The sequence below is a fragment of the Phyllostomus hastatus genome, unplaced genomic scaffold (assembly GCF_019186645.2).
Source record: "Phyllostomus hastatus isolate PE091 unplaced genomic scaffold, TTU_PhHast_1.1 phas_contig_86, whole genome shotgun sequence".
Taxonomy (NCBI): domain Eukaryota; kingdom Metazoa; phylum Chordata; class Mammalia; order Chiroptera; family Phyllostomidae; genus Phyllostomus; species Phyllostomus hastatus.
Window position 1 is genome coordinate 87,136,230 of NW_025333977.1, and position 27,996 is coordinate 87,164,225.

At 40.3% G+C, this 27,996-nt stretch overlaps 1 protein-coding gene and 1 pseudogene across 4 annotated transcripts; one reads left to right on the forward strand and one right to left on the reverse strand.

Annotated features, from left to right (window-relative positions):
- The first annotated feature begins 1,658 nt into the window (after positions 1-1,658).
- On the forward strand, positions 1,659-27,951 carry POGLUT1 (protein O-glucosyltransferase 1). Of its 4 annotated transcripts, XR_006787224.1 has the most exons (12): positions 2,002-2,145; positions 2,916-3,006; positions 4,305-4,448; positions 10,623-10,758; positions 13,732-13,853; positions 19,627-19,686; positions 21,076-21,175; positions 22,829-22,887; positions 23,938-24,105; positions 24,672-24,756; positions 24,980-25,036; positions 25,664-25,720. XR_006787224.1 is itself a non-coding variant. In XM_045851974.1 (11 exons), the coding sequence occupies exons 3-11, from the start codon at positions 4,354-4,356 to the stop codon at positions 25,818-25,820; spliced, it is 954 nt and encodes a 317-aa protein (XP_045707930.1). In that variant the 5' UTR covers positions 1,659-1,835; positions 2,916-3,006; positions 4,305-4,353; the 3' UTR covers positions 25,821-27,951. The 4 variants fall into 4 exon arrangements, 3 of the variants coding, with proteins under 3 accessions (XP_045707930.1, XP_045707933.1, XP_045707932.1); XM_045851974.1 differs by lacking the exons at positions 2,002-2,145; positions 24,672-24,756 and adding an exon at positions 1,659-1,835 and having other exon boundaries at positions 25,664-27,951; XM_045851977.1 differs by lacking the exon at positions 24,672-24,756 and having other exon boundaries at positions 1,989-2,145; positions 25,664-27,951.
- Positions 19,381-19,509, reverse strand: LOC123827665 (annotated as a pseudogene).
- Positions 27,952-27,996: the final 45 nt, after the last annotated feature.

A 27,996-nucleotide genomic window follows, 5' to 3' on the forward strand; every position in this document is an offset into this window, starting at 1 on the left:
TTTACCCTACCCTGCCAACTATATAAGTCCTCAGAACAAAGGTGTCTCTCTCTCTCTCTCTCCCTCTCTCAGCTCTCTGGCCACCCAGGCACTTGACACTTCATACTTCCACCACACTTACCCTGCTTTGCCTTGAACCTATGTCTTTCACCATCTCACACCCAACCTCAACAAGGCCTATTCTCTTCCCTGCGAACTTATTACCAGTAAACTCTGTTTGCAGGCTAATAGACTTGCAGATCTGCAATTCTTTACTGCATCCATGAGAACTGAGTTTCCGGAAGTTTCTACCAGAACAGTGGTATGATCACTATATACCTAAATATACTGTCCAGTATAATGTTTGCCCACTAACATTTTTTATATCTAAGTCACCCCAATTTTTATAAATTCCTATTATAAGGAGACCTATGCTACACTATTGCAAGACCTTGGGGTTTAACAGCGCTGTACACTACAGCGCTGTACACTGCCTGTACACTGCCTGTATTGCCTGTACACTGTACACTACAGTGTACAGGCAATATCTATATACACCTATATATCTATGTATTTTATATACACACATATACACATTTTATATATTATATAATATATATTATATAATATATACATTTTATATATTATATAATATATTATATAAAACATATATTGCATATATTATATATAATGTGTATATATACTTTTCCTCCCATCTTCTAAATTTTTCTAGATGGGCTTATAATTAAGTTAACAGAAACTGATTAGCAGGAGAAACTCAAATTGTATGTAATGCATGCACATAGGGAGTTCACATAAGCATGAAAATTCCAAAGACAGTGAAGCAACATTGGATATATGTGACATTTTGGACAAATGAGAGAAGGAGCAGGGGGTAGGGTCTTAGATTTCAGAAGTGAGAATGGGCTATAAGTAGTTGAGGAAGAGTGGAATACACAATGCAGGCAAATTCTTAGACAGTAACTCAAACACACTGGGACACAGTAGGTACCTCCCTAAAAGGCCTACACCTGAAGCCCTGTATTTACCATCCCTAATTCAAATTAGGATAAATCAAATGTTCTAAGATCCTTTGCCTGGAGTAGCCTTTTCTATCTGATCTGTTAAACAAGAAGGGGGAGAGGCGAGGGCTCTGAGTCTTTTGTTTCTTGATAGACAGCTTAAAATTCAATATCCTCAAAGGCAAAACTTGTGGTTGAAGGGGACCCAAAACACCCAGAATTTATTCATAAAAAATGTGTATTTATTCTTCCGTGTTTAAACTTCGGACAGCTTCAAAGTACTCTCTCCATTTGTTACAATACACCTATTGAGACTTTTTCCCACTGCTCAAAACAGTTTTTGAATTCTATTTTGATGCCTTTTAGTGTTTCTGCTGTTAGTTTCACTGCTTTCACATTGGCAAAATGTTTCATTTTGAGGACTTTGTTCATCCAGGGAAACAAACAAAAAGTCGCTTGGGGAGAGATTAGGTGAATAGGGTGAGTGGTGCCCCGGGGTCATGAGTTTTTTTTTGGTTTGTTTGTTTTGTTTTTGCCAAAAACACTCACCTGGTGTGGGGAGATGCGTCATAAATCACCCAATGGGCAAATGAGTTGAAAGAGCTTAAAAAAAAAATTCACTGAACACAGCCTCTCACAACAATGCCAGCTGGTACACTGAATCGGATGAGTTCCTAGAACCCTCACTTGGGGGGGCTGGGGGCTGCCTAACCACAAGGGTGTTGCCCTCCAGAAGATAACTCCGGTTTTGAGGGGGTCCTCCCTTCTACGGCTTGGCTCTAAACAAACCGACAGGATTGCACGCGCCCAGCGGAACAGCACGTTAACAGAGCGGTGGGAAGCCCTAGCTTCCAGGCGAGCATTTCCAGGGAAACTTGGCCCCAAGTTGAGACTTGTGTCCGAGGGAAGGAGGACGGCAAACCGCCACCGCCGTGGGCGGCCCTGCCTGCGCGCTCGCGGGGCGGCTCCCTCGGCCATGTTTGCGCGGGGCCGCGGGGCCGCGGGGCCGCGCTTCCGCCGGCGGTGCGGCAGCGGGGACTCCGCAGTGGCTCCCCGGCCATGGAGCAGCCTGCGCGCTCCCAGCTTGGGCTGTGGCTGCTGTTGCTGCTCTTGTCCCTAGTGCCCGGCCGCCAGAAGGAGTCAGGTGGGCTCTGGGCTGCCCCAGCTCGGGGTCTGGCTCGATCCAGAGGCGCCCTCCCGCCCCCTGGCTCCTCCGGGCCGCTGCACGCGGTTGAGGCTGCGATCGCTGTAACGCAGAGTTGGACGCGGGGCACGGGGCGGCGGGGGAAGAGGGGGAGAGCGCCTTGGAGCGGAAAGTGAATGTCGGGGTATCCGGTGCTGCTTCTCCCGCCCAGGACCCTGGAGAGTCACCCATTCTCCAGAATTCGGAGTGAGAGTGGGGAGCAGAGAGAGTTCCCCTGCTCGCGCATAGCGGGCATCGCCCGCGCTCTGCACCCCCTAAAACACACTGGGGTATAAATCGTGTGTGTGCGCGCCCGGGGGTGAGAAGGGAGACGGTGGGGTGTGTGTGTGTGTGTGTGTGTGTGTGTGTTTTCTTAGGCCATTACCAGAAGAGATGAAGGGAGGGTCAATTGATTCTCTTTATAGGACTGAGGTTGATTAGTGAAAGGTGGGAATGAGTGTTACCAGTTTATCCTTAGCCTTCTGAGTGCCAGGCATTATTAAGCTTGGAAAATTTCCAGTTTCTTGGTTACCTTAGGGCCTGAATAGAGTAGCAAGCTTGACATGAGTGCTGGGAAGTTACAGAATGAAGCCTTCCTGGCCTTTGGTTTCCACCAGAGGGATGGGAGGGGGTGTATAAAACTTTTGGTCTTCTCTTGGTTCTGTCTGCTACTAGTAAATAAGAATGCTCAGGGGTTTTTGTTAACCTTTATTTACTTCATTTTTGTGAAGGTTCAACATGGAAAGTATTTATTGACCAAATTAACAGGTCTTTGGAGAATTATGAACCATGTGCAAGTCAAAACTGCAGCTGCTACCATGGGTGAGTCCTTTGATTTGTCTTTGAGAATTTAGTTCTTGTCACAAAGAAGTCCCCTAAGATCTCCAAGGGACCTTGGTTTCAGTGCTCAGGGAGGCAAGTGTGTTTTGAAAGCAGACAGGGTCCCTGAGGTGGTTTCCTATTTCTAGGGCAGTGATTTTCAACCGGTGTGCCACAAGAATTTTTAAAACATGCAGCACCTGACTATTTAGTCAGGGGCACTGACCTCTTTTCCTTTAGATGTCAAATAAAGAAATGACAACAGCTAACACAACGATAGCTGTCCAGTATGAATGAATTAAAATTATACCTATTTTTGTGGTGTGCCACAGAATCTTAGTAATTAATTTATGTGTGCCACAAGATGAAAAAAGTTGAAAATTGCTGTTCTTGGGCATAGAAATGCCCTGGGATAGGAGAGGCCTCAGCCTCACCACTGACTCCTTGTGGGAGTCGGCACATGCACTTGTCTGTGTTCCCCGATGGACTGAAAGCTTCTTGAGGTCAAGGTTTGTGTCTTAATAAATCTTGCTGAAGGAATGAAAATATTTATAAATGAATCTAATTATACCTTTCCTGATGGTTATTTTTAAAGTATGCAAATTAGGGCTAGAGTGTCAAAGAAAGATTTTTTGGAAAACAATACTTGGGTTCTAGTCCCAGATTGCCCATTAATTATTTCTGTGGCAAGCCTCTTAAGTTGTCTGGGTCTCAGAATCCCCATCCACTAAGTATCAGGAGCCTTTAGCTCTTCATTATGTTACTCTATGGCTCCTCAGAAAATTCACTTGATGCTTATGATACTTATTAAAAATTTACTATGTATTGAACTTTATTAAAGGGATACAAAGTAGTATGATTTCTGGTGATTGCTGTTAGGCTACAGACAGATCAGAATGAGAGAGTCAAACAATGTCAGAGTACCATGCATAAACCACACCTTCTGTAAGATTCAGAGAAGAGGGAGTCAGTGGGACTGCAGTGAGGGGGGCGGTGGACAACAACGCAACGTGGATGTGGTACCAAGAGGGAAGGTGGAATATGCGTCAGGCAAGGGAAGGGCAATCTAGATGGAGGGAGGAAGAAGAGAAGTTGACTTACTTTTTCCTTTTGGTGGCTTTGATGTTGATGATGTTTTAGATTGCCTAAGGTGCCTCTGGAGGAAAGGGTACTCATTCCTTCCCTCTATTCTTTCCCTCAGCTTACTGTGTTCTTTAACACTGAACCTAGAGCCAAGGAAGTAGGTAGAATGGTACCACTCTCTTGGCCTGCTTTCCTTGATGATTCCCATTCTTTCCTAGTGTCATAGAAGAGGATCTGACTCCTTTCCGAGGAGGCATCTCAAGGAAGATGATGGTGGAAGTAGTCAGACGGAAGCTAGGAACTCACTATCAGATCATTAAGCACAGATTATATAGAGAAAATGACTGCATGTTTCCCTCAAGGTGAGAGTTATGAGGTAAAGATATTTTCTGACTTTATTACACATGAATTTACTTGATTCTGTTCTTGCAAAGAAGCCAATTAGGGGAAGGAGGTGGTGAGGGCTGGGGTGGTAGTAAGGAGAGGGGGAGAAAGGCAGAAAAGTGTACTTGAACAACAATAAAAAATAAAATAAGATTAAAAAGACACACAAAGAAGCCAATTAAAGGGACCCACAGGAAAATCCCACCTAACATTTTAGAGGACTGTAAAATGTGACAAGCTCTTTTCGCCTGGGAATTTTTCTTGCCAACTCCTACCAAAGCCTGTCTCTTCTCTCTTCGTGAGGCTTAGGCATGTCACTAGTTGTACTGGCCTGTGCTTCTGCCCTTTCTCTTTTTTCCTGCATATTCCTGCCCTTTCTTGTAGCTGCAGAACACAGGCTGATGAGACCCACCAGGAGTGAGCTGGGCTGAAGGTGGGGGAAAAGCATGGATTGTCAAGGGCCAAGTATTGTTCTACATACCAAATATTTGAAGTAAGGTGGTAGAAAGTCAAGAGGAGTGACTGGGGCTGCAGACTGTGCAGGATACGCTAGCCAGGACTTCAGGTGTGAGAGTGAGGTAACAAATCAGTGGGCTGAGGGCTGGTGGAGAGCAGGAGGGTCACGGACTGAGCCTGGAAGTTGGGTTTAGGCAGCATTATATACAACAGATAATAGACATCCCTTTTAGAAGTCTTGTATTTAGAAAACAACAACTCATCTTTATCAAATTACAAAGAATAAAACTCAAAGGGCATGACATTTCCTTACCTTAGGTCATCTTTCTAAATAATCTCTATGCTGTTATTAAAAGTAAAATAAATTAATCAATATTGCAAAAAACATGTATCCACATGGACATAAAGATTTATATTATTTGTTCTTAATAACAACTTTATTACCAACTAGTACATTTTCATTGTCAAAATATGTAAAAACAACAACAAAAAGGAAAATGAAGATCGCTTAGTATCTTATACACTGAGGTAATCACAATTACTTTTTGGTTATCAAGTGTCAAGAGAAAATAAGGTAGTAGTGGGGAAAATCATTGAGGTATTTTAAACAGACATTTGTTTCATCACTTGGGACAATAATAGAGACTCTAAGTACAAATTATGAGCATAGAGGAATTTCTAATTTCCACAATGAGAAATGATGCGGACCCTGGCTTGTGGGGTCCACGACAGTATGCATGAGACTCGAGACAAATCCACATGGACTACCGAGTCCTGTGGAGGAAAAGGGAAAGCACGGCCACTCTCTCAAGAGGAGAGCGTGCCAACCCTTGCCTTAACAAACTTTTATTGCTTTTCTGGGCACATTACCTCAGGGATGGTCCTCATTTACTATGCACAGGTTCCCTTTAGGTGGTTACCTTTTACAGAAAATGAAGGAGAGGATGCTGCTAATCACATCAAGGAAGAAGGATATTTTCAAATGCAAAGGGAAAAGTGGTTGAACTGGTTACACTCATCCTTGGAAGGCTTAGCATAGATTTTAGGAAGTCACTTTAAAGATATGCAGTAAATGTTTTCTGCCTCAATTCAGGGTGAGGGAGTTTTAGCAAAAAGCAAGACTCAAAGCAGCCTAGGTACAATGTGGGCCTGATTCCCCATGGGAGAACTTATCCATGGGTGTGGATCCTGTGTGCTGGACCTCGCTCCCCACTGGCCTTTCCGAGTGGGAGCTGGGCCCACACCACCTAGAACCATTTCCTATAGAGAAAGAAAATATGAATATATACATTATTGGACTTTGAAAGCTTACCCAGTATCTAACAGTTAGCTGAACAATTTCCAGATGAAATGAAATACTTTTGAAGTTTCTGAAAGGTACATAACTCTATTTCAGACCTCAGAGCCTTTTGGTCAAGATCAGGAGCTCTTAGAAGTGTAGGATGCTCTTAAAGGAGCGTAGGACCTTCCATTGATAATCAAATAGTCTGTATTTCTGCCCTGGCTGGTGTGGCTCAGTGGACTGAGTGCCAGCCTGCAAATGAAAGGGTTGCTGGTTCATTCCCAGTCAGGGCACACACCTGGGTTGCAGGCCAGGTCCCCAGTCAGAGCACATGAGAGGTAACCACACATTGATATTTCTCTCCCACTCTTTCTCCCTCCCATCCCCTCTCTAAAAATAAATAAATAAAATCTTTAAAAAAAAAGAATTTAAATTCCAGGATACATTTCTCTTTCTCCCTTCCCCTCTGTCTAAAAAAAAAAAAAAAATCAATAAAATGAAATCTTAAAAAAAACTCTGTATTTCTAATGCATTGAAAGGTCCCTATCCCAAGTGTACACATAGCTAAGGAAAACAGAACAGAAATAGAATGAAAATATTCAGGCCAGTGTTTTTTTTTTTTTAACTTTGATGTTTCCTTTATTTTATACAAAGTTTTCATGTAAACATTAGTTAATTTAAATTCCTCTTTTGTGTATAACACATATAGAAATCTTATGAGAATACATGCCATTTTAAAAACTCTACATAATAAAAGTATTTCTTTTTGTGTGCGTGTGTGTGTACTTTTTAAAAAATTTATTTTATTTTTTATTGTTGTTCAGGCATAGTCTTCTGCCTCTCTTCCCCTTACCCCTCCCCACCACCCCAGCCCTCCCCACCTCCCTCCCTTGTTCCCACCCCCACTGTTACTGTCTATATGTACTTTATAATTGTTCTGTAAACCCTTCACCCCTTTCCCCCATTATCCCCTCCCCTCTCCTCTCTGGTCACTGTCAGCCTGTTCTCAATTTCAGTGTCTTTGGCTATGCTTTGCTTGCTTCTTCATTTTGTTGATTAGGTTCCTGTTAATGGTGAGATCGTATGGTATTTGTCTTTCACCACCTGACTTATTTCACTTAGCATAATGCTCTCCAGTTCCATCCATGGTGTCTCGAAGAGCAGGAGCTCCTTCATTTTTTCTGCTGCATAGAATTCCATTGTGTAAATGTAGCATAGTTTTTTGATCCACTCATTTACTGGTGGGCACCTAGGTTGCTTCCAGCACTTCAGGCCAGTGTTCTTAATAAAATAGATACAGTTGTGTTATATCTCAGATTTCTATGTAGTTATAAATAATATCTTTATAGATCTAGCTGCTTTTAATTCACCCAGTTTCAGAAAACTATATGAAATTTAAAAAAATCAGTTTTGAGCAAAATAAAATGTAAACTCAGCATTTCAAGGATAAGCTGAGAGATTTTGCTAAGGAACCACAGCACCATGTAATTAACACTGGAGACACATCATCATTTCTGAGATGGAGACTAATGATATTTTTAAAATCATACCTTCAGCCTTGACTGGTGCAGCTCAGTGGGTTGGATGTCGTCCTGCAAACTGAAAGGTCTCTGTTTTGATTCCCAGTGAGGGCACCGTGCCTGGGTTGCGGCCACGTCCCTGGTTGGGGGCGTGGGAGAGACAACTGATGAATGTGTCTCATATCGATGTTTCCCTTCCTTCTTTCCTCCCTCCCTCCCCCTCTTTCTAAAACTAAATAAATAAGATCTTTTAAAAATTTTAAATAAAATAAAATAGAATGATAACTTTAATGAGGTATGGTTGACATAAGCTGCACACATTCAAAGTGTACAATTTGGTGTTTTTTGACTAAATCAACACCAGAATAGTGAGCATATCTGTCCCTCCCAAAAGTGAACTTGTGCCTCTTTGCAGTCCCTCTCTCCCACCCCTCCCACCATTCTCAGACATCCACTGATCTGCTTTCTCTTATAGACTGTTTCCTAGAGTTTTGTATAAATGGAATCATTCAGCATGTGAGAAGACACTATTTAAAAAACCAAATGTGAAAGAAAATGTTTTAGCGGTTACATGCAAATGTACTGCAATAATGTATATTTAAAACTTTTAAACTAGTTTTATTTATTTAGTATCAGAGTGTTAATGTTTCGGTAATTCAAAAAAGATGTACAATGAAAAGGAAGTTTCTCTACCAGCATAGACCGCCCAGACTGCTAGTTCCTAAGCCCTCCTCTCAAGAGACAATCACAGTGACAAGTTTCTTGTATATCTTGTCAGAAATAATCTAGGTTTATATAATTACCTAGACTTATCAACAAATTAGAGCATATATATCTTTTGTTCTGCAACTTACTTTTCTTTTCCGTATAACAGTGGATTTGGAAATTGTCTCATAAGAATACATAGAGAACATTTCACTCTTTCATAGCTATGTAATAATCCATTATATAGGTTTCTTTAGTCTTGTGTCAACTGACTTTTAAATTACTCCTTACCACTCCCTTTGATTTTTGACTAATGCAAACAGTGCTGCAGTGAACACCCTTGTATGTTGCCTTTGAGCACTCCATGTAAATATGTCTGCAGGTTAATTCCTAGAAGTAGAATTAATTAATTAATGTGTCTTTTGAAATCTTCATAAATAGGAGCCAGTTGTTCTGCAAAGGGGCTCTGCCTACTTATACTTTCACCAGCCTTGTGTCACATGCTTAGAACAGACCTCACACCCTAACCAACACTGTGTTATCTGACTCTGCCAATTTGATTAGCGAAAATGGGCATCTAGCGTCACTATGTTTCTTTACTTTTTTGTCATGGTAATCCTTTATTTACTTAATTTTCAATTGTAATGTGTTTGACATATACACATTACAATTAAATTTAATGTATACAGCATGTTGATTTGATACATTTTTATATTGTAATATATTTACATTGTGTGATAATTACCACCTCTATCACATTACATAATTATCCCTCTTGTTAGTAGTTGATATAAGTTCTAGTCTTTTAGCTAGTCTGGTGATTACGATGCAATATTGTTGTCTGTAGACATTGCACAGCAGGTGCTCGAATATTGGAATATTGTCGTTTGTAAGAGCATAACTCATGTTTATATCAATTAGCCTATGGTAAAATTGGTTTTGTTACACTTAAGGTTGTAGAACCTGTAGATGTTAAGTGAGGACTTACTCTACTGGGTGCATTAGATCTCTAGGAATTATTACTACTCACTGTAAGTTTGTATCATTAAACAACACCTGTCCCTGACTCCCCATTCCTTGGTTACCACCATTTTCATCTCTGTTTTCACAAGTTTGATTTTTGAGCATTTCTTTTTATTTTCCCCAAAAATGATTTTATTTATTTATTTATAGAGAGGGGGAAGGGAAGGACAAAGAGAGGGAGAGAAACATCAATTGATTGTTTCTTGCATACTCACCCTCAACCTGAAACCTGGCCCGCAACCCAGGCATGTGCCCTGACAGGGAATCGAACCAATGACCTTTTGGTTTGAACAATAATGCTCAATTCACTGAGCCACACCAGCCAGAGCCAGACATTTCTTTATTATCAATATAGTTGAGCAACTTTTCTTATGTTTATGGACCATCAATATTTTTTGTAGTTATCTCTTTATATATAAATCACTGTTTTAAATAATTTGTTTTCCTGCTGCCAGAAAATTTTGGTTAAGCCTTGGAATGCTGTTCCCAGTACAATACTGTTGAGGACCTTGAAGGACGGGTCAGGAAAGCTAAGCTGTCACTCTGTTCTCCATTTCTTGCCAGAAATCCTGTGAGGATTTCTGGGGAGTCTAGCCGGTATGTTTTATTATGATGCTCATGATTGTGTACATAGCATTCTTTTTCTTGCTTGCAAAACTAATTTGGATAGTGTTCTTCATTTCAGGGTGAAGGTAATGAAAGTTTCCCTATCTTTCCTCATAAACTGTTAAGACTTATTAATTATGTAGAAAAAAATAATGTCTTGTGAGAAGCAAGCCCAAGGTATACAATTAGAAAATTAGCCATTTCAGTTCCGAATCAGAATTTGTATCATGCTTACTGAAGTGTTCCATATTGGAGAAATAAAGAAAAAGACAGGGGATGAACAGAGAAGTGGTGGTAGGGGTAGCAATGATACTCCCTTCAAACTTATGATGATCTAGCTGGAAAATTAAAGTATTGGAAGCTGGAGGATCTGTGCTAGGAAAGATGACTTACACGGCGTGAGGAAGTGGGATAGTCTGTAGGAGCACCGTTTTGAGGGGACTTGGCAGTGGCTGATAATGTGAATACTGACCTGTTTTTCTTTAAAAGTGTGCCTGGAACACTGGTTTGTCCCAGAGCTGGCCCTGCTCTGGTGAACCGGTGCTCTTTCTGTTTGACAGGTGTAGTGGTGTAGAACACTTTATTTTGGAAGTTATCGGACGCCTCCCTGACATGGAGATGGTGATCAATGTTCGAGATTATCCTCAGGTCCCTAAATGGATGGAGCCTGCCATTCCAGTCTTCTCCTTCAGCAAGGTAAGTACAGGAAAAGCCAAATGAGAGGGTGCAGGGTAGTCCTCTGGGGTATGACTAGGTGATGATCGTCCTATGGCAGAATCTGATGGGTAACGATGAGGATGAGGCCTGAGATCCAGGAATGGGTCTGGGTCCCTGTTGGCTTCACAGTAGTTGAGCAGGAAGACTGGGGAGATAGGCTTGAGGGCCTGTAAGTAATGTGAGATTGCTTAAGTGTCTGTAGGGCTAGGGGTGGAGGGTAGGGAAAGAGAGGCCTGAGGAATATATAGGACGTTGGAGGGGGTATTCAGAGATCCTTGAGAGAGAGTGGCCGAAGAAAACTCTTGGGCTCAGAATGAGAGAACACATTCAATATACTTGTTGAGCTCTGACAATGCATACATCAGCCACAGTATTGGGTGTCATCTGGCCTGTCACTGTATCCCAGGGGCTTAGTGTGGCTAACAGCGAAACTGACGGTGTTTCCTCACAGTTTGTGCCCAAGCAGCACATTGAGTGGATAGGCCTGAGATATACAAGACAGACTTGAGGGGGGTGATCTTTGGGTCTAGTTATGGAGGAATAGGATTACTAAGACACATTGGTGGGCTTGGAGAGCTTAGGACAGTTAATATCTTGCCAGCACTCAGATTCTTGTAAATGGTGTATTGGCAGGGATGAGCCTCGGTTCCCTAGAGACTAAGTATGAACGCGTTTGTCTGGGGGAAGAGTGGGTTTAGGAAAACTTTATGGACCTTGAGAAAAGAACATCATTTCTGATTTGGTTTTTCCAAAGCAGAGGGACCTTTTATCCCCACCTTTTCTTTATCCCAGTTTACTTTCTCTCTAGACTTGTTTATTTCCTGTATTGCAAGTAGGCTGTGGCCACATTCGTGTTGCATTTCCCATGATTTAGCCTCATTTCTCAAAAGTGCTTGGTCCTGTTGTTTGTCAGGAAACCCTTCCTGGATAACAAATAGAGGGTCCCATGTAAGTCAGTAAGGACTTTGTTTGTTATTTATCTGTTCTTTCTGTGGGTAATAAAGTATGACCATCATTATACTAACTTTCTTTTCATTTTTACTTCCCTCCTTTTTTAAATCAATGACTTCTAGTCTCCAAAGGAGGGATTTTAGTCTGCCAACTTTATAGTAATTGTGCAACTTCCATTGAGAATCTATGTCTGAGCTGCTTGATAAATCACATACCTTTTTTCAAGTATTTGAGAGAGAAGGCAAACAGCATATTGGGTATGTAATTCCAACAGAAGAAACAGTAGAGTTAGAGGTTTCTCAGTAGGCAGAGTTTTAACAGAAGTAACTATAAAAAGGGAACAGATGGTTTCAAACTTTTTTCAAAAGATGTGGGATAACCCCCTTACCCCAGTCTGCCCATCAGCACTTCTAAACCTGTTAGATGAATAACCAAGAATTTATTGACCAACAAATGTGAGCACAACAATGCTATAGTGTTGGGAAGTACTAACACTTAGTACGTAATATGTGTTAGATGCTGTTCTAAGCTTTTTACATGTATAACTCATTTAATATTAAAAACAAACCTATTACATAGTATTATTGACATTATTATTTCTCCCATTATAAAGATAAGGAAACTGAGGCATAGAAGGATTAATTTGTCTAGAGCTGAAAAGAGGTGGAGTCAGCATTCAGATTCAAATGATCTGTCTCAGGAGCCCACAGTCTTAACCACTGTGTTGGGGACTGCCCTGCCTTGTATCAGAAGCTGTAATCCCCCCCCCCAAGGCTAAGGCTGAGGGAGTGGCCTTGGACTGTAAGCCAATAAGGAGACAAAAACTTATCTCCCTGGCAGGAGCGCTGTTTCTGCAGCTTCATTCATAACTGAACCCCAGTGCTTGGTCGGTTAGCCAATGACGGGTAAGATTCCCAAGGGGGGAACGATCTAAGACAGGCACGATCATGCGGGAGGCCCCCAAGAAAGGACTTTGGGGGCTACATTAAAAGGGGGTGATGGACCCTCGCTCCTTGGCTTTGACATAGCCTGAGTTCTCAATGTCTGTGGGAAAATCTCCTTATCTCTTGGTTGCTTAGTTCCCTTGCTCCACCTAAGCCTGAAACAATGACAGAGGGTGGTGCAGCTCTGTGCTGAAAAGGGCGGGTTCCCTGGGTGATCAGGCCTAAGAAAGAATATGTAAAATCCTGTGAAACCTGCTTTGTTTAGAATGCTCTCAGTTGAATGATGAGGGTCCAGGGAAGAAGTAAATTTGTTCCTTAAAGTTTTTTACAGCTCTTTGACCCTGACTCAAAATAGGCCCTCAGACTTTCTTGTTACCTATTGTTTGATCCTTACTTCCTAAACATGAGCAATGAGCTTTACCTGAATTCTTATGCAAACAAAACCAAAAAAGCCTCCCTGGAGGGGGAAGGGGGCGCTCTCCCCACCAGAGAGAGGTAGCCATTTCGTTCCTACTTCCCCACAGGACCTGGTTGTCTCTGTGTATGTTTTTCTCGTGTGTTGACGAGCGTTCTGCTCTCACTGCTGGCTGGTGAGATCGAAACACCACTGCACTGTATTTCCTAATTCTTGCTTTCAAAAAACCCATCTAAGAAATAACCAAGAACTGGTAAGACAGTATGCACTTCAAGTGTAATAGCAGTTAAAACATGAGAGAGCTCTGTGATCATTCAGAATTGTGTACATTATTTCCTTAAACTAGAAACCCTAGTTTATGCCCTAGGTGTATGTCCTCTAGAAAAACAGAACTTTGGGGAACTGGAAAAGTTGACTTTTAATGGGATCTCAAATTCCAGGATTCAGTGAGCACACGCTCACTGAATTTTTGCCTTTTAATACCTAGAGTCTAGACTTTGCAGACTAGGGAAGATATATTTTTGGCAATGTGGCAATAGGGCTTGCAAAGCCTTTGTCCAGATCCTGTGGTATGAATGCAGTTGGCTGCTTTTCCCTCTGTTCTGAGACTGATTTAGAACCACCTTTCTGTTTCTGTTGAAGACGTCAGAGTACCATGATATCATGTATCCTGCTTGGACATTTTGGGAAGGGGGACCTGCTGTTTGGCCAATTTATCCTTCAGGTCTTGGGCGGTGGGACCTCTTCAGAGAAGATCTGATAAGGTAGGTCCTTTAGAGAGGTTTTGTTTGTCCCTCTTTATGGGTCTTAAAATAAATAGCGTATAAACAATTACTTTAAAATGACTAACTTTTAAGTTAAAAATAAAAGACAAAAGCTGTTTATAGAAAAAGTTACTTTGTATGTGTTTGTATATATCCATAGAAAAAGAACAGAACAATCTAAACTGTCAGTGCCTCAGTGGGAGGGATTATAGGAGCATTTTCTTCTTTAAATTTTTCTACACTTTTTAGATTTTGTAAATAAGAAAGAATTACTTTTATAATTAGAAAAAAATGAATGGCCATGTTGCGGGAGAGGATAGAACATTACCTGAAGTGACAAAAATGTGCTTTATAATTTAGAGCTACATCCTTTAGGTGGGAGTGGCCTGGGCATAAATGCCCCATGGGCAACTGAAAGGCCAGTTTACTCTATATTGTCTCTGATACATGATTAAGACATGCCTTGGCCTGTTGTTTTCATCCCATCCTGCCATCATTTCAGAATTTATATTGTTCAGGTCATCTAAGCCGTAGGTATTTTTACCTAGCTACATTTTACATTAATGATTCAAACAACATTGGTACTTAGTTAGCAAACTTCTGGAAACATAGTCTATATAGGTCTTCTCTCAGGTATAGGGGAAGTGATAACTTAATTTAACTTTTTAATTTAATTTAACTTTTCTTAATTCAACTTTTTAAATTTAACTTTTCATACTCTTTTTGTAGCTCTTTTTCTACCTGCTATTCATATACTTTTTAAATCTAAAAATAACTTTCTATTATGAAACCTATCCATGCTCATAAAAATTTTAAATATGTCTAACCTAGCCAACTTTTCCCCCACTTATCAATGTGTGTCAGTGTACACAAAGCCACCTCATTATTTTTAACAGATGCATAGTGTTCTATTGCATGGGTGATAATTTTTTTATTATGTCTTTTGATAGACATTTAGGACATATATATATATACACACACACACATATATAATAGTACAAGCATACTTTGTTTTTTAATGGACTATTTGAGAGTATGTTGCATACCTTATAATCCTTTACCCTTTAGTACTTTAGCTGTGTATTTCCTAAAAGCAAGGGTGTTCTCTTCTATAAGCACACTACAGTTATCAAATTCAGAACACAATATTGCTACAATACTTAATTGTCTCAATAATACCCTATATAGTACTCTCCCCCTCAAGTACAGGACACAGTTCACAATAATAGATTACATGTATTTGTCATGTGTCCTTTAATCTGGAACAATTTTTCAATCTGTCCCTCTCTTTCATGACATTGGCATTTTAAAGAATACAGAATGTTCTTCAATTGGGATTTGTCTGTTTCTCATGATCAGATTCAGTGTATGCATTGTTGGTCCAAATACTGTATTTATGTACTACATAAGTGATTTTTTTATACAATTGCCCCTCGTTAGTGACGTTGGCATTGATCACCTGGTCAAGGTGTTATCCATTTCCTTCACTGTGTAGTTGCTGTTTTCCTCCTTGTAAATTAATAAGCATTTTATAGGGAGATAGAACATGTTTTAAAATCTTACATGAAAATGTTTCATATCTTCCCCTTATATTCTTCAGTTGAATTTATTCATGATTATAGAATTGCCGTTTTATAGCTTAGAGCCTCCCATTCAGAATCTCTAGCAATGTGATTTTATTTTTTTACCTTGAAACTTAAATAGTCAGTTTGTTTATCCAAATGCACTGGCCTGCCATTTTTCTACTTTTATCATCTTATGGGAGTTTCTCTTCGTTGACTCACTTTCCACTCTGTAGAAGAATTCACTGTCACTGTAGATTTAAAGATTGCACTCTCTACTGTCAGGGATGGGGGAGAGGCTAGTCGAAGAGGGTGGGGGCAACACCAGTGTGTGGTGGCCACTTTCAGCATTAGCCTGAGTATTTTGAGAAGTGGGCGGAAAGAATGAGAAAGAGAGAAAACAGAGACGATACATTATTCAAGTCTGTGTGTATTTTTTAAAATGTATTTTATTGATTATGCTATTACAGTTGTCTCATTTCCCCCTTCACTCCTCTCCACCCTGTACACCCTCTCCCACCCACTTCCCCCCCCTTTAGTTCATGTTCATGTGTCATACTTATAAGTTCTTCAGCTTCTACATTTCCCATACTATTCTTACCCCCCCCCCGTCTATATTCTACCTACCTTCTATGCTACTTATTCTCTGTACCTTTTCCCCCCTCTCTCCTCCTCCCACTCCCCTGTTGCTAACCCTCCATGTGATCTCCATTTCTGTGGTTCTGTTCCTGTTCTAGTTGTTTGCTTAGTTTCTTTTGGTTTTGCTTTAGGTGTGGTTGTTAATTGTGAGTTTGCTGTCATTTTACTATACGTGTTTTTTTTTAATATTGTTTTTTTAGATAAGTCCCTTTAACATTTCATAAAATAAGAGCTTGGTGATGATGAACTCCTTTAACTTGACCTTATCTGAGAAGCACTTTATCTGCCCTTCCATTCTAAATGAAAGCTTTGCTGGATAGAGTAATCTGGGATGTAGGTCCTTGTCTTTCATGACTTGGAATACTTCTTTCCAGCCCCTCCTTGCCTGTAAGGTCTCTTTTGAGAAATCAGCTGACACTCTGATGGGAACTCCTTTGTAGGTCACTGTCCCCTTATCTCTTGCTGCTTCTAGGATTCTCTCCTTCATTTTTACCTTGGCTAATGTAATGATGATGTGCCTTGGCGTGTTTCTTTTTGGGTTCAACTTCTTTGGGACTCTCTGAGCTTCCTGGAAGTCTATTTCCTTTGCCAGAATGGGGAATTTCTTCTTTATTATTTGTTCAAATACATTTTCAATCTGTTGCTCTTCTTCTTCCCCTTCTGGTACCCCGATAATTCGGATGTTGGAACGTTTAAAGATGTCCTGGAGGTTCCTAAGCTTCTCATTTTTTTGAATTCTTATTTCTCCATTCTTTCCTGTTTGGTTGTTTCTTTCTTCCTTCTGGTCCACTCTATTGTTTTGAGTCCCAGTTTCCTTTCCATCACTATTGGTTCCCTGTGCATTTTCCTTCATTTCTTTTATGGTAACCTGCATTTTTTCATCTAATTTGTGACCAAAATCAACCAATTCTGTGAGCTTCCTGATCACCAGTGTTTTGAACTGTGCATCTGATAGGTTAGCTATCTCTTGGTCACTCAAAAGGATGAGTTCTGGGGTACTGATTTGTGCTTCTGTTTGAGCCATCTCTCTTTCTCTCTGTCTCTCTTTTTGGGGGGGGGGGGGGGTCTGGTCTCTCCTGTTACAGTGAGGGGCAGAGCCTTAGGTGTTCACCAGGGCTGGGCACCCCAGTCGCTAGATTGTGACCTTGTATGTGGGGGCGGGGTTGAGAGGGAACAATGGCGGTTGCTCCGTTCTCCGTGGGACCTCAGTCCCTTCCCTGGGATCCTTGGTTGTGCGCTCTGCCCTGCTCCACAATCGCTGCCTCACTAGGTCTGCCAGCTGCCGCTTGCTTACTCAGGGTCCACCCGCTGCGATCTTGTGTGCCCCAGATGCCTTACGTGCTCCCAGTTGCCTTCTGTGCCCAATTCTCCCTGCTCTCCGCGTGCCACGCCCCGCGCCCAGCTGCTTGTCTCCGCCCCTTTTACCAGTCTGGATAAACGGGTCTATTTCAACTTCTTGGCTGTCCGACTTCCATTCAGATAAATTTTCTGTCAGTTCTGGGTGTTATTCTGCCTCTAAATTGTTGTTGTTCTAATCTTGGTTGTGTGTGGAGGTATGTTGCGTCCACCTATGCCTCCATCTTGCCAGAAGTCCAAGTCTGTCTGTATTAAACATACCTTTCCCAGGGACCAAGGAAATTTATACTAAAAATTTGAGTATAAATTAATACAATTTTTCTTAGACAGTTTGGCAAAATATGTCAAAATTTACAGTCTATGTATCCTTTTACTCTGCTATTTCACTTCTACAGTTTATCCTGAGGTGTTAATTAGACAAGTGTGCAAAGATGTGTGTATGAGGATATTCGCTACTGTGTTGTTTCTTAAAGGAAAAAGTTAGGAACTACCTAAAAGCCCATCCATAAGAAACAAATTATTGCATAGCTATCAAATGGAATACTGTGTGTGACTGGAGAATAAAATTAATACAGGACTTAAAATCAGGGAATCTTGCTTCAAACCCTGGCTCTGTGTAACTGTGCAAATTGCCCAACCTCTCAGGAGCCTAGGCTGTAAAGTAATAATAATGAAACCCACCTCATAAGTTTGTGAGGATAAGTTAATAAATGCCTAAATCACTTAGAACAGTGTCCAGAACATAGAAAGTACTATGTAGGTATTGGCTCTTATCTATATCTATAATATTTGTCGTTATAAGAATGTTGCCTAACAGCATGCCTGGTTTGATCTCTGGTATGTATAACAAGGTCTGTCAATCTTGGTGCTATTGACATTTTTGGGCCAGATCATTTTTTGTTCTAGGGGGCTGTCCTATGCATTATAGGATGTTTAGCAACATGCTTTGGCCTTTACCCACTAGCAGCGGCCAGTAGCAGTCCCTTGGTAATGACAATCAGCAATGTGTATAGACATGGCCAAATGTCCCTTGAGGGAAAGGGGCAAAATTACCTTTGGTTAAGAACCCTGATATGGAGAGATGATTGGAAGGAAATTCTTCACTGAAACAAATGTTCAATTGTTAAAAAGTATTTATCTGTGCGTAGGGAAATTAGATGTTGCTTTTTCCACTTTTATTTTATGTTTTTACATTTATGTAATTAGCACATATCATTTTCCACTGGAAAACTTATAAAACAAAAACCTGTTGTTGTAGTGATTATATTTTGGTGGAAAAGAATATGGGACAGAGTGCAAGAGAGTGCTGGCTTTGAACTGGACAATCAGCTAAAGATGATCCAGCAAGAAAGGGCTAGAGATAGGCCAGGAAAAATGGAGCACTGCTGTCAGCTGAGAGAAATGAGCAGTGTGACACTGTGTATCTGAAAAGCATCTTTACTTAACAAGTTTATACCCTAAATTTCATTACAGTAATATAGACCACCAGTCCCCCATTAATTCCAGCTGAGCCCTCCTCTCCTTTTTCAGAGAAAACTTCTGTGCAGGATTCCTACGAAGAAAGTTAAGAAAGGTGAGCTAGTGGTTTCAGCAAGAAAAGCTGGTTGTGGTAACATGTTCTGAGACCTGAGTGGCAGGGACTTTGTCTTTATGGAGCACTTAGTACAGTTTTGAGAATGCCAGGGTGCTTTGCAAAATCAGACTAAACCTGATGATACCTCCTATGTATCCACACATGAAGGCAAGGAATGATTTTTTTTCTGGCCCTTAATTCAATTTCTGATATTTTCTCCAGTTCTCCTTGCATGTTAACTTTATTAATAACACTCTACTTGAAGTAGAGAGGAAACCCTCTGAATTACAGAGCCCTAAACATGTCACTTAATGTTTGGGAACTTTTCTTTCAATGTTGTTAACTTCTTAATGGAGCAGTAGATGTGTAGATACTATTTGCTAATACCTCTGGAGGAATGAAGTAATTACAAAAGGGGACACAATGTCATTTAGGGATTTTTCTTTGGAATAACCTGGCTCAGACTTACTTAAACTGATAAGAACAGATACTACACTTGATCTTAGCCAAAAGACTGAGAAGCGATCTGGCTCAGACTTATTTAAAAATGTAAAGCTCTGTACTAATCCTCAAAAATGGTTAAAACATATCCTTATATAGTTAAGAATAAAAAACATAGAAACTAATCAAAACCTATTTTTAGGTCAGCAGCACAGTGGCCATGGAAAAAGAAAAATTCCACAGCGTATTTCCGAGGATCAAGGTGATTATATTTTATGGCATTTTACAAAGATATTCTTACAATTAATGTGTAAAATCTAAGTAATTTTGAGGATGTAGCAAACTCTAGCTCACAAAGAAAGCTAAGAAATACATGTAGAATCATAGAATTTTTAGACTACAGAATAACTCAAATTGCTTGCCCAAATCACCCTTAATTGAACTGAAATTCAAAGAGGTAAAGTTCACTCAGTAATTCAGCAGATATTTACAGAGTGCCACAAGTGTGATGGGCAATGAGTACATAACATCAAACAGAAAGGTCAGTTGTCCTCTTACCTGAGAGATTACAGTTTTTGGGGAGCAGTTTATGATCTTGCCCAGTCACTTTGCTAGTTGGTATCTCTCGACTACCCTTTTCATCAGACCTTGTGTCTGTCAAATAGTGATAGAAAGTGTGGACAGAGACTGGTAAAAATGGAGAGGGCAGCAGGGAAGAAAGAGAGGAAGAAGGAAAGGGAGAAGGTGGGGAAGGACTGCATCTGTGTTGTTCAGTTCCATATCCCCACTGCCAAGATCAGTGTCTGCCACATAGACACCCAATGAGTGTGTGTTGAACAGATGAATACAAAAGAGACTGTGATGAGAGAAGGGTTTTGTAGTTTTCTCAGTGAGTTCTTATCAGGGACCCCCCACTCTCTTTACTTGAACAGTAGACGGCCGAACAGCCACTGCTTACTGTTTCTTTTCAACTTCTCTGCTGCTCAAATCTTGAGATTACAGATTCTCAACTTGGGATCCATGTGCGGACTTCAAGGGTTTTAGGACTTTCTTGAACTTGTAGGGGGATATGTGCATTTTTCTAGAGATGGGTGCGTAGTTCTCATCATATTCTCAGAGGGTCTATGACCCCACAAATGTCAAGACCATTTGCTACTTGGCCCATAGCAAGCACTTTTTCTACAATAATCTTCAGGTTTTTAAGCCTTTTACTTTTCTTTTTCTTTAAATATTGTCCTAGACGTTACAGAGCATACATAACAAAGGTCATGTAGCTATTTGCTGAGTAGTGATTACGTAGTCACACAGTTCTGGGTATTATTGATCATACAGGCTACATGAATCCTCCTAAAAGGGAAGTCATTTCCTGGGATATGGCTGTAGTGACCAAAACAACATAATTTTAAAAACTAGATGCAAGCAAAGAAGGGCCAAATACTCCCCATCCATGAAGGTAAAGTGGGGACAGCCCCAGACCACCTAGATGCTGCAGTATCCAGTATCCTTCTCCTCCACTATTAAAGTAGCCAATGGGTTGTCCATCTGTGTGTACCATCATTGCATTGGGTCCAGTTACTGCTTACCTTCCAGAGACTGGAAATGGTATTGTGGTGTAGGGCATACAGTTTTATGTGATGTGTTTCTTTTATAGGACAAGTCCAGAGCGAGATCCTCTCATTCTCCTATCTCGGAAAAATCCAAAACTTGTTGATGCAGAGTACACCAAAAACCAGGCCTGGAAGTCTATGAAAGTAATCACCAGTCATCTGAATAGAAACCAAAGCAGCGAATATTCTCACTCGAAGAACATTGATTGCCACCTGGGTAGAATTTCAGATTAGGGTTCCTGTCAGTTGTGTGATGAATATAGAGAATGTTTTATGAACTAGTGTTAGCATTCTTTTTTAAACTCACATTGCTTTTCTGGTCCATATTCTGAGTAGTATTTTATACTACTTTGAAGGTTTAAACCAGAAGTCACAGAGTTTTTATGTAAAGGCCCAGATGGTAAATGTTTTAGGCTTTGTGGGTCATGAGGTCTCTGCCGCAGTTACTCAACTCTGATGTCACGGCACGAAAGCAGCATAAACAACACGTGACCATCTGTGGCTGTGTGCTAGTAAAACTTTATTGTTCTGAAATTTGAATTTTATGTAATTTTCATATGTCAAACTATTCTCCTTTGGATTTTTTTGCAACCATTTGAAAGGTGAAAGCAGTCTTAGTTTATGGGTTGTATGGAAAAAACAAGCAGTAGGCTGGATTTGGCCTATGGACTGTAGTTTGCTCACCCCTGGTTTAAACCAGTGGTTCTCAACCCTGTGACTGGACAATCCAACCAGAGAGCTTGAAAGTGATTCAGATGAATCAGGATCTCTGGGGATATGGTCCAGGCATCTTCATTTGTTTAAAACTCTCTGAGTATTCTAAGGTAAAGCCTGCATTGGTAGGCTTTGGTTTGGAGCCCATTGCTGTCCTCTTAACTCTATGACTTCTTGCCTAATTCAAAGAACTTTAAGCTCGAAATGTACTTACCTGAAATTTCCACATACTGTATGAGGATGATACAAGAAAAAATATTTAAACTTCTTGTGAGAAAAATTAAGTGTATCTTTAAGATGGGCGTACTTACTGTATAATAGTTTTAATCAGGAGCAAATGAATTTTAAGAAACTTTGCTTAATAATAAAAGTAAGAAAAAATGTACCCATTTAGCAGAGCATCTACTGTGGGAGGCTGCAAAAACAAACAGGACTTGTCACTCTTATCCAGGAGTATTACCTGCTCAGGTGACTGGAATATGCGTGGATGGGTGTCTCCATTGCAGATGCCCCGGGGGCCACAGGAGTGGGCAGGAGAGTGCTAAAGGTCCAGTCATTGCTGTCAAGGGGGATAGGAGCCCAACTTACCAGCTCTCCTTTCCTTTTACAAGGAAAGTTGAAAATCTGGATTTTTGTATGAAATATCGTACTACCTATCAACGTTGTCAGTGGTTTGAATACTTACTTCAGATACTTTGCATGGCCAACAAAATTTGTGGGTGATCTACACCTCTGAACCCACTTGTTACCTCCTGTGTGTATAGTTCACACAGAGTGAAATGCTCTGTAGGCCATGACCTCTGAGTTCATATGGCTTCAGGGAAGCTTAAACTCTCAAATCAGACAGACCCAGGTTTAAAAATGTAGCCCTACAACTTAGGGCCATATGATCCTGAGCAAATCTTCCAACATCTTAAAGCCTTGGCTTCTTCATCTATAACATGAGGTAATAATGCTCCTGAGCATATTTATTATGAGACTTAAATGAAATCATGTAATTGAAATGTTTCCCTTGCTTGCTGCACAGTGGTCTTCAATAAATGCTACTATCACTAATGTTAATGACTTCCTTTTCACTTAAAGGATACCTTGGGAAAGCCAGCTGCTAAGGATGTCCATCTTGTGGATCACTGCAAATACAAGTAAGACTTCCTGGACTCCTGACTCTTGGATTCCCTTTTGCTTTTGGAATAGCTGCACTTTGGGTGAGAATTTTAATGCCAGGGCCCAGCTGGGGTTTATGAAAGTCACGACAATTCATTTAGCTGTTGTTTACTGAAAACCTGCTGTGCACAAGGCTCTGTCACAACTTCTGTGGGAACTGTGTGGACGCTGAAATATAGTCCCTGCTTCCCTAGAGCTTGTGTGCTAATCAGAGTGATGGGATTCCTTCTCTCCACACCCCATCCAGTCGGTAGCTAAAGTTAGATGAACTATTTACCAGGTTTATAAAATAGTTTAAGGTTCAACAGGGGTAAAGCATATGTAATTGAAATATTATATTTAAATGTCAGGACTAAGAATCAGAAGAACAGGTAAAATCAGGTCAGAAGGGGGACAGTGACAGGATTCAGAGAGATGAATGCTGATCACAGTGCACAGCGGGAACCACAGGGAGAAGAAGCTCTGATTGAAGCCAGGGTTGCATGCATGAGACATGTTGGAAAGAAAATGTTCTTTTTAAGATAGTTTTTTTTCTGGGATGTATTTCTTCGAAGATTGATTAGGTATGCCTGATTGTCCTCTCCAGACTTCCGAAGAGGGAACAGGGCAAGCCTTTGACCAGATGGGGTACCCTGTGGGAAAAAAAAACCTTGGGGGTGGGCATGACGAGTTGGAGACATTAGGCCTGTAATAGCTTATAGCAAAGGGTGCGGTGTCATTTCCAGCTGAGCCTTGAATCCTCTCTACTTAGCACCCAGCTCCTGGCTCTATCTAGCTCTGCCTGGAGAAAGTTTCCCCCTTTCTATCTCATCCTGACATTTACAGGAATAACCTACAGCCCCTGGAAAAGCAAGGAGTTTATGGAAATGCCACAGTGACATGCTGATGTGACTTTGAAAAATGAAAAGGAAGAAGAAGGGAGAGGGGTCAAAAAAGGAGAAAAGGGGAAAAAGGGATTAAGAAAAAAAAGGTCATATTTATGGGAGCAATTATATAGTATCAAGTATATTCTGCTCTTTCTTTCTCAGGTATCTGTTTAATTTTCGAGGTGTGGCTGCCAGTTTCCGGTTCAAACACCTCTTCCTGTGTGGTTCGCTTGTTTTTCATGTTGGTGATGAGTGGCTGGAATTCTTCTATCCACAACTGAAGCCATGGGTTCACTATATTCCAGTCAAAACAGACCTCTCCAATGTCCAGTAAGCCACTCTCTCCCAAGCAGAGTGTCTAATGACCCCTGTAATCTGCCTCTAAGTCCCCAGCCTTTCAAGTCATATACTTCTGATGACTTTTTCCACTGACAGCTTTTTCTTTATTTTGTTCACATAGGTATTATTGCATTATTATCCAATGAGGCTGTAAATACGATTTAATTTGAAAAAGTGCTGGCTCAAAATGTGACATTCAGACAGTATTCAGTGAAAAAGCTCTAATCTCTCAAAGACTAAAGAAAGGGATATTTAATGTTATTATATTGTCTAAGGAACTCTCAGATACATTTTGAGAAATTATCCCACTGAAGTTGAAGAAAATTTCCTCTCATGATGAGAGGGGCTAGAAACATAAGGGAACCAGAGCAGGAGATAAGAGAGAAGTTTTTTCTGTGCTATTGATTTTTAAAATATATTTATTTATTTTTAGAGAGGGGAAGGGAGGAAGAGGGAGAAACATCCATGTGTGGTTGCCTCTCGCACACCCCCTACTGGCCTGCAACCTAGGCATGTGCCCTGACTGGGAATCAAACCCACGACCCTTTGGTTTGCAGGCCTGCACTCAGTCCACTGAGCCACACTAGGGCCTGCACTGTTGATTTTTGATGTGTATCATTGAACATCTCTCTATTTTCTCAGGTATGTCCCCAAACTACAAAACATTGCCTTTTGCCTTGTGGGGACTTTTTTTGTTGTTGTTACTTTTTTCCTGTGGGGACCCTGATACCTTTCCTTTAAAAAAGAAATAATCTACCATCAACATACCTAGAGATTAACTGTAGAACTCAACCTATGGTCTTTCTGATTTAGTGCTAATAAACTTGCTCTGTATTTCAGAATCGAATCATTCTTTCCATTTTAGGGAGCTGTTGCAATTTGTAAAAGCAAATGATGACATGGCTCAAGAAATTGCTCAAAGGTAAGCTCTGTTCATTTCTCCTTTTCCACTTTATCCTCCCCATTTTGCTCTCGCTAAAGTTATGTGAATATTGTTACCGTGGCACTATCTGGATTTGATCCTTATTATCAGAATCAGAATTAAATGATCCTTATTATCAGAATTAACAGAGATAATCAGAATTAAAACAGTTTTGGGGGAAAACCAGATGTCCCAAGCCCATTCTTTGTAGAAGTAGATTGAAGTCATTGAGATAACTAATCAAGTACTTTTTGTGAGCATTGGCTGTTTACATGCTTATTTTTAAGAGAAAAAATAAGTTCTATTGCTAACAGCATATGTATGGATATGATGGCTAGAGTGTTCTGAGGATCAGAAGAGTTAATTCATAGAGCCCTGGCCAGTGGCTTGGCTGCTTGGGGCATTGTCCTATACACCAAAAGGTTGTGGGTTTGATTCCCAGGCAACTTATCGGTGTTTCTTCCTTTCTTTCTCAAATCAATAAAAACGTGTCATCAGGTGAGTTAAAAAAAAAGAGTTAACTGATATAAAGTACTCTGAACAGTTCTTGGCACAAGGTAAGCACTCATGAGCTATTAGTGTTATTAAATGCTGTGTTTTAAATGCTCTTATTCATCTTGTCTTTAGGGGAAGCCAGTTTATTGTGAACCACTTGAGGATGGATGACATCACCTGTTACTGGGAGAACCTGTTGACTGAATATTCTAAATTCCTTTCCTATAATGTAACAAGAAGGAAAGACTATGATCAGATTATTCCCAAAATTTTGAAAACTGAACTCTAATAGTCATCATTGGACCAAAGTCCTCACTGTAGCAGCAGATCTGAGATACACTGTGGGGAGGAGCTTATCGTGAGTGTGGCATCTGTGTCCTGAATAGTGTTATCAAGTCAAATACCTGTTATCCTTATCATGCTTCACCCAGAGCAAATCTTGAGAAAGATCCAAAATGTGTATAATACAGCTATGAAGCAGATCAACACTTTGGCTGAATAAGGACCAGAAATTATGAAATGTGGGTTTTGAACCCAATTCTACCTTACAATTTCTTAGGACCAATCACAGCTTGTGCCTCAGATCATCCACTTACGTCTGTTCATCACTGTGAAACTGACTATGTCCATGGAATGATGTCCTTCTTCCCATTGTTTGGAGCAGAAACCCAGTCATTTGAAACCAGTACAACTCATCACCACAATTCGGTAGGTATTCTAGGCTTGATCTTTGATGCTGTATTTTAATGTAAGGAAGCCGTATATGGTTTGTGAAAAATACTTAGGGATTATTTCCTGAAAGGTCTGAGGAAGCAGTAGTTGTGCCGTGCAATGACGTAGGAATTCTCTTTTTAAAAAACATAAACTCTTCAGTACTCAGGAGGTTTTTATGATGCCATGTAGAAAGGGACCAGTTGCATGAGTAATTGCAATTGGATCTCGAATTCCTTTTGTGCCTTCACACCCCCAAAAATAAAAACCTCAATAAATTTAGGATGTAGCTCTCGCTCTTCAAAGGAACTGTGCATAGAAAAGCCAATTCTTTGCTCTTTGCACACCTTTAATATTTTTCTTCCTTCAATTGGCAGCAGTCCACCCTTGCATGGTTTTGCAGGGACTGGCTTTTCCCTTTTTGAAACAGACATTTGGGTAGTAGTTTAATCCCTCAGGATGCTCACGCTAACATAGTCAAAAATAAAAAATTGTTGGATTAAAACTTGTATAATCTGATGACTCAGAACCATCCTTGTCCTTTAAATCCAACCTTCCTACAGAGAAATCAGTTCTTTCCCTTTGACTCCTGAGAACGGGTTGGTATTACTTAGTTTCAAAATTAGTAAATGTGAGATTCAATCATATAAACTCAGGATTTTATTCCATTTGTGGGAAATGGCCTTATAAACTCCCTTCCACAAAAAATGTAAGCCTAAGGAACTTCTGAGAGTAGTTCAATACCCCTGGTAAGATCATTGCATGGAATAAGGCACACATTTAAAGTTGAATTTTTTTGAGTATTAAAAATTACTAGGGATTGTGTGCTTAGGTGATATAAGTCTAGCAATAAGAGGTCCAGATTTCTGAGTTATATTATGGTTTTGCCTTGTCAATTTGAGGTCCTAATAGATATCATCATTCTCTCTGTATTTTACTTCTCCTCTGACTAAACTAGTGACAAAATTTTCTGTCCTTTGGAATAGGAGCTGAAACACATTTTCCTGGGAGTGTTTCTTATTTTGCTTTAAGTTCCAGCTCAAGCATCACCTTTGCTTTGAAGCCTTTATTTCTCTAGGCAGTTAGGGGGCATCATAATACTTTGCTCATGCCTGTATTATCTGACATCACATTGTAGTGTAGTTATTTGACTATTTCTCCTGCTGTTTTGTGAGCTTCTTGATGGGTGGGAATCATATTTTACTCATGAAGCCTCCATTATCCCGTACAGTGAATGCTCACATAGAGTAGACACTAAAGTACTGTTGGAAGGGTCAATGGGTGAACGGGTGGATGGATGGAGACAGCTGGTTTAATTATATCCTACTTAACACATTGCATAGCCATTGGCTCCAATGGGTGACTGCTCAAGACTAGCAATTGGAACAATGCAAATTATCGTCTGCGCTTTGGGGATTCAGTAAGGACATCTTTTCATTTAAATACAGAAGATGTTAATCAGATTTTATACTTAACTGTTTACTTGATGTGGATGGTATGAGGATGGTGTGTGACAATATGTAAAATGTATGTTTTTGAAAATAACTTTTATCCCCATAACTTTTGAAGGTTGTTTGCTGTTAATACTAGCTGGGTCTCAGACTTGCCCCTTCCTCCTCAGTGATCTAAAGACTACACTTTTTTTTAAAGGAAAGTATAATTTTGTTTCTTTGAATGAAATGGGATAGTTGGATAACACAAGTTATGCTTTTCCTTTCTTTATTCGGTGAGTGTCACTTGTGTGATGTTGTCAG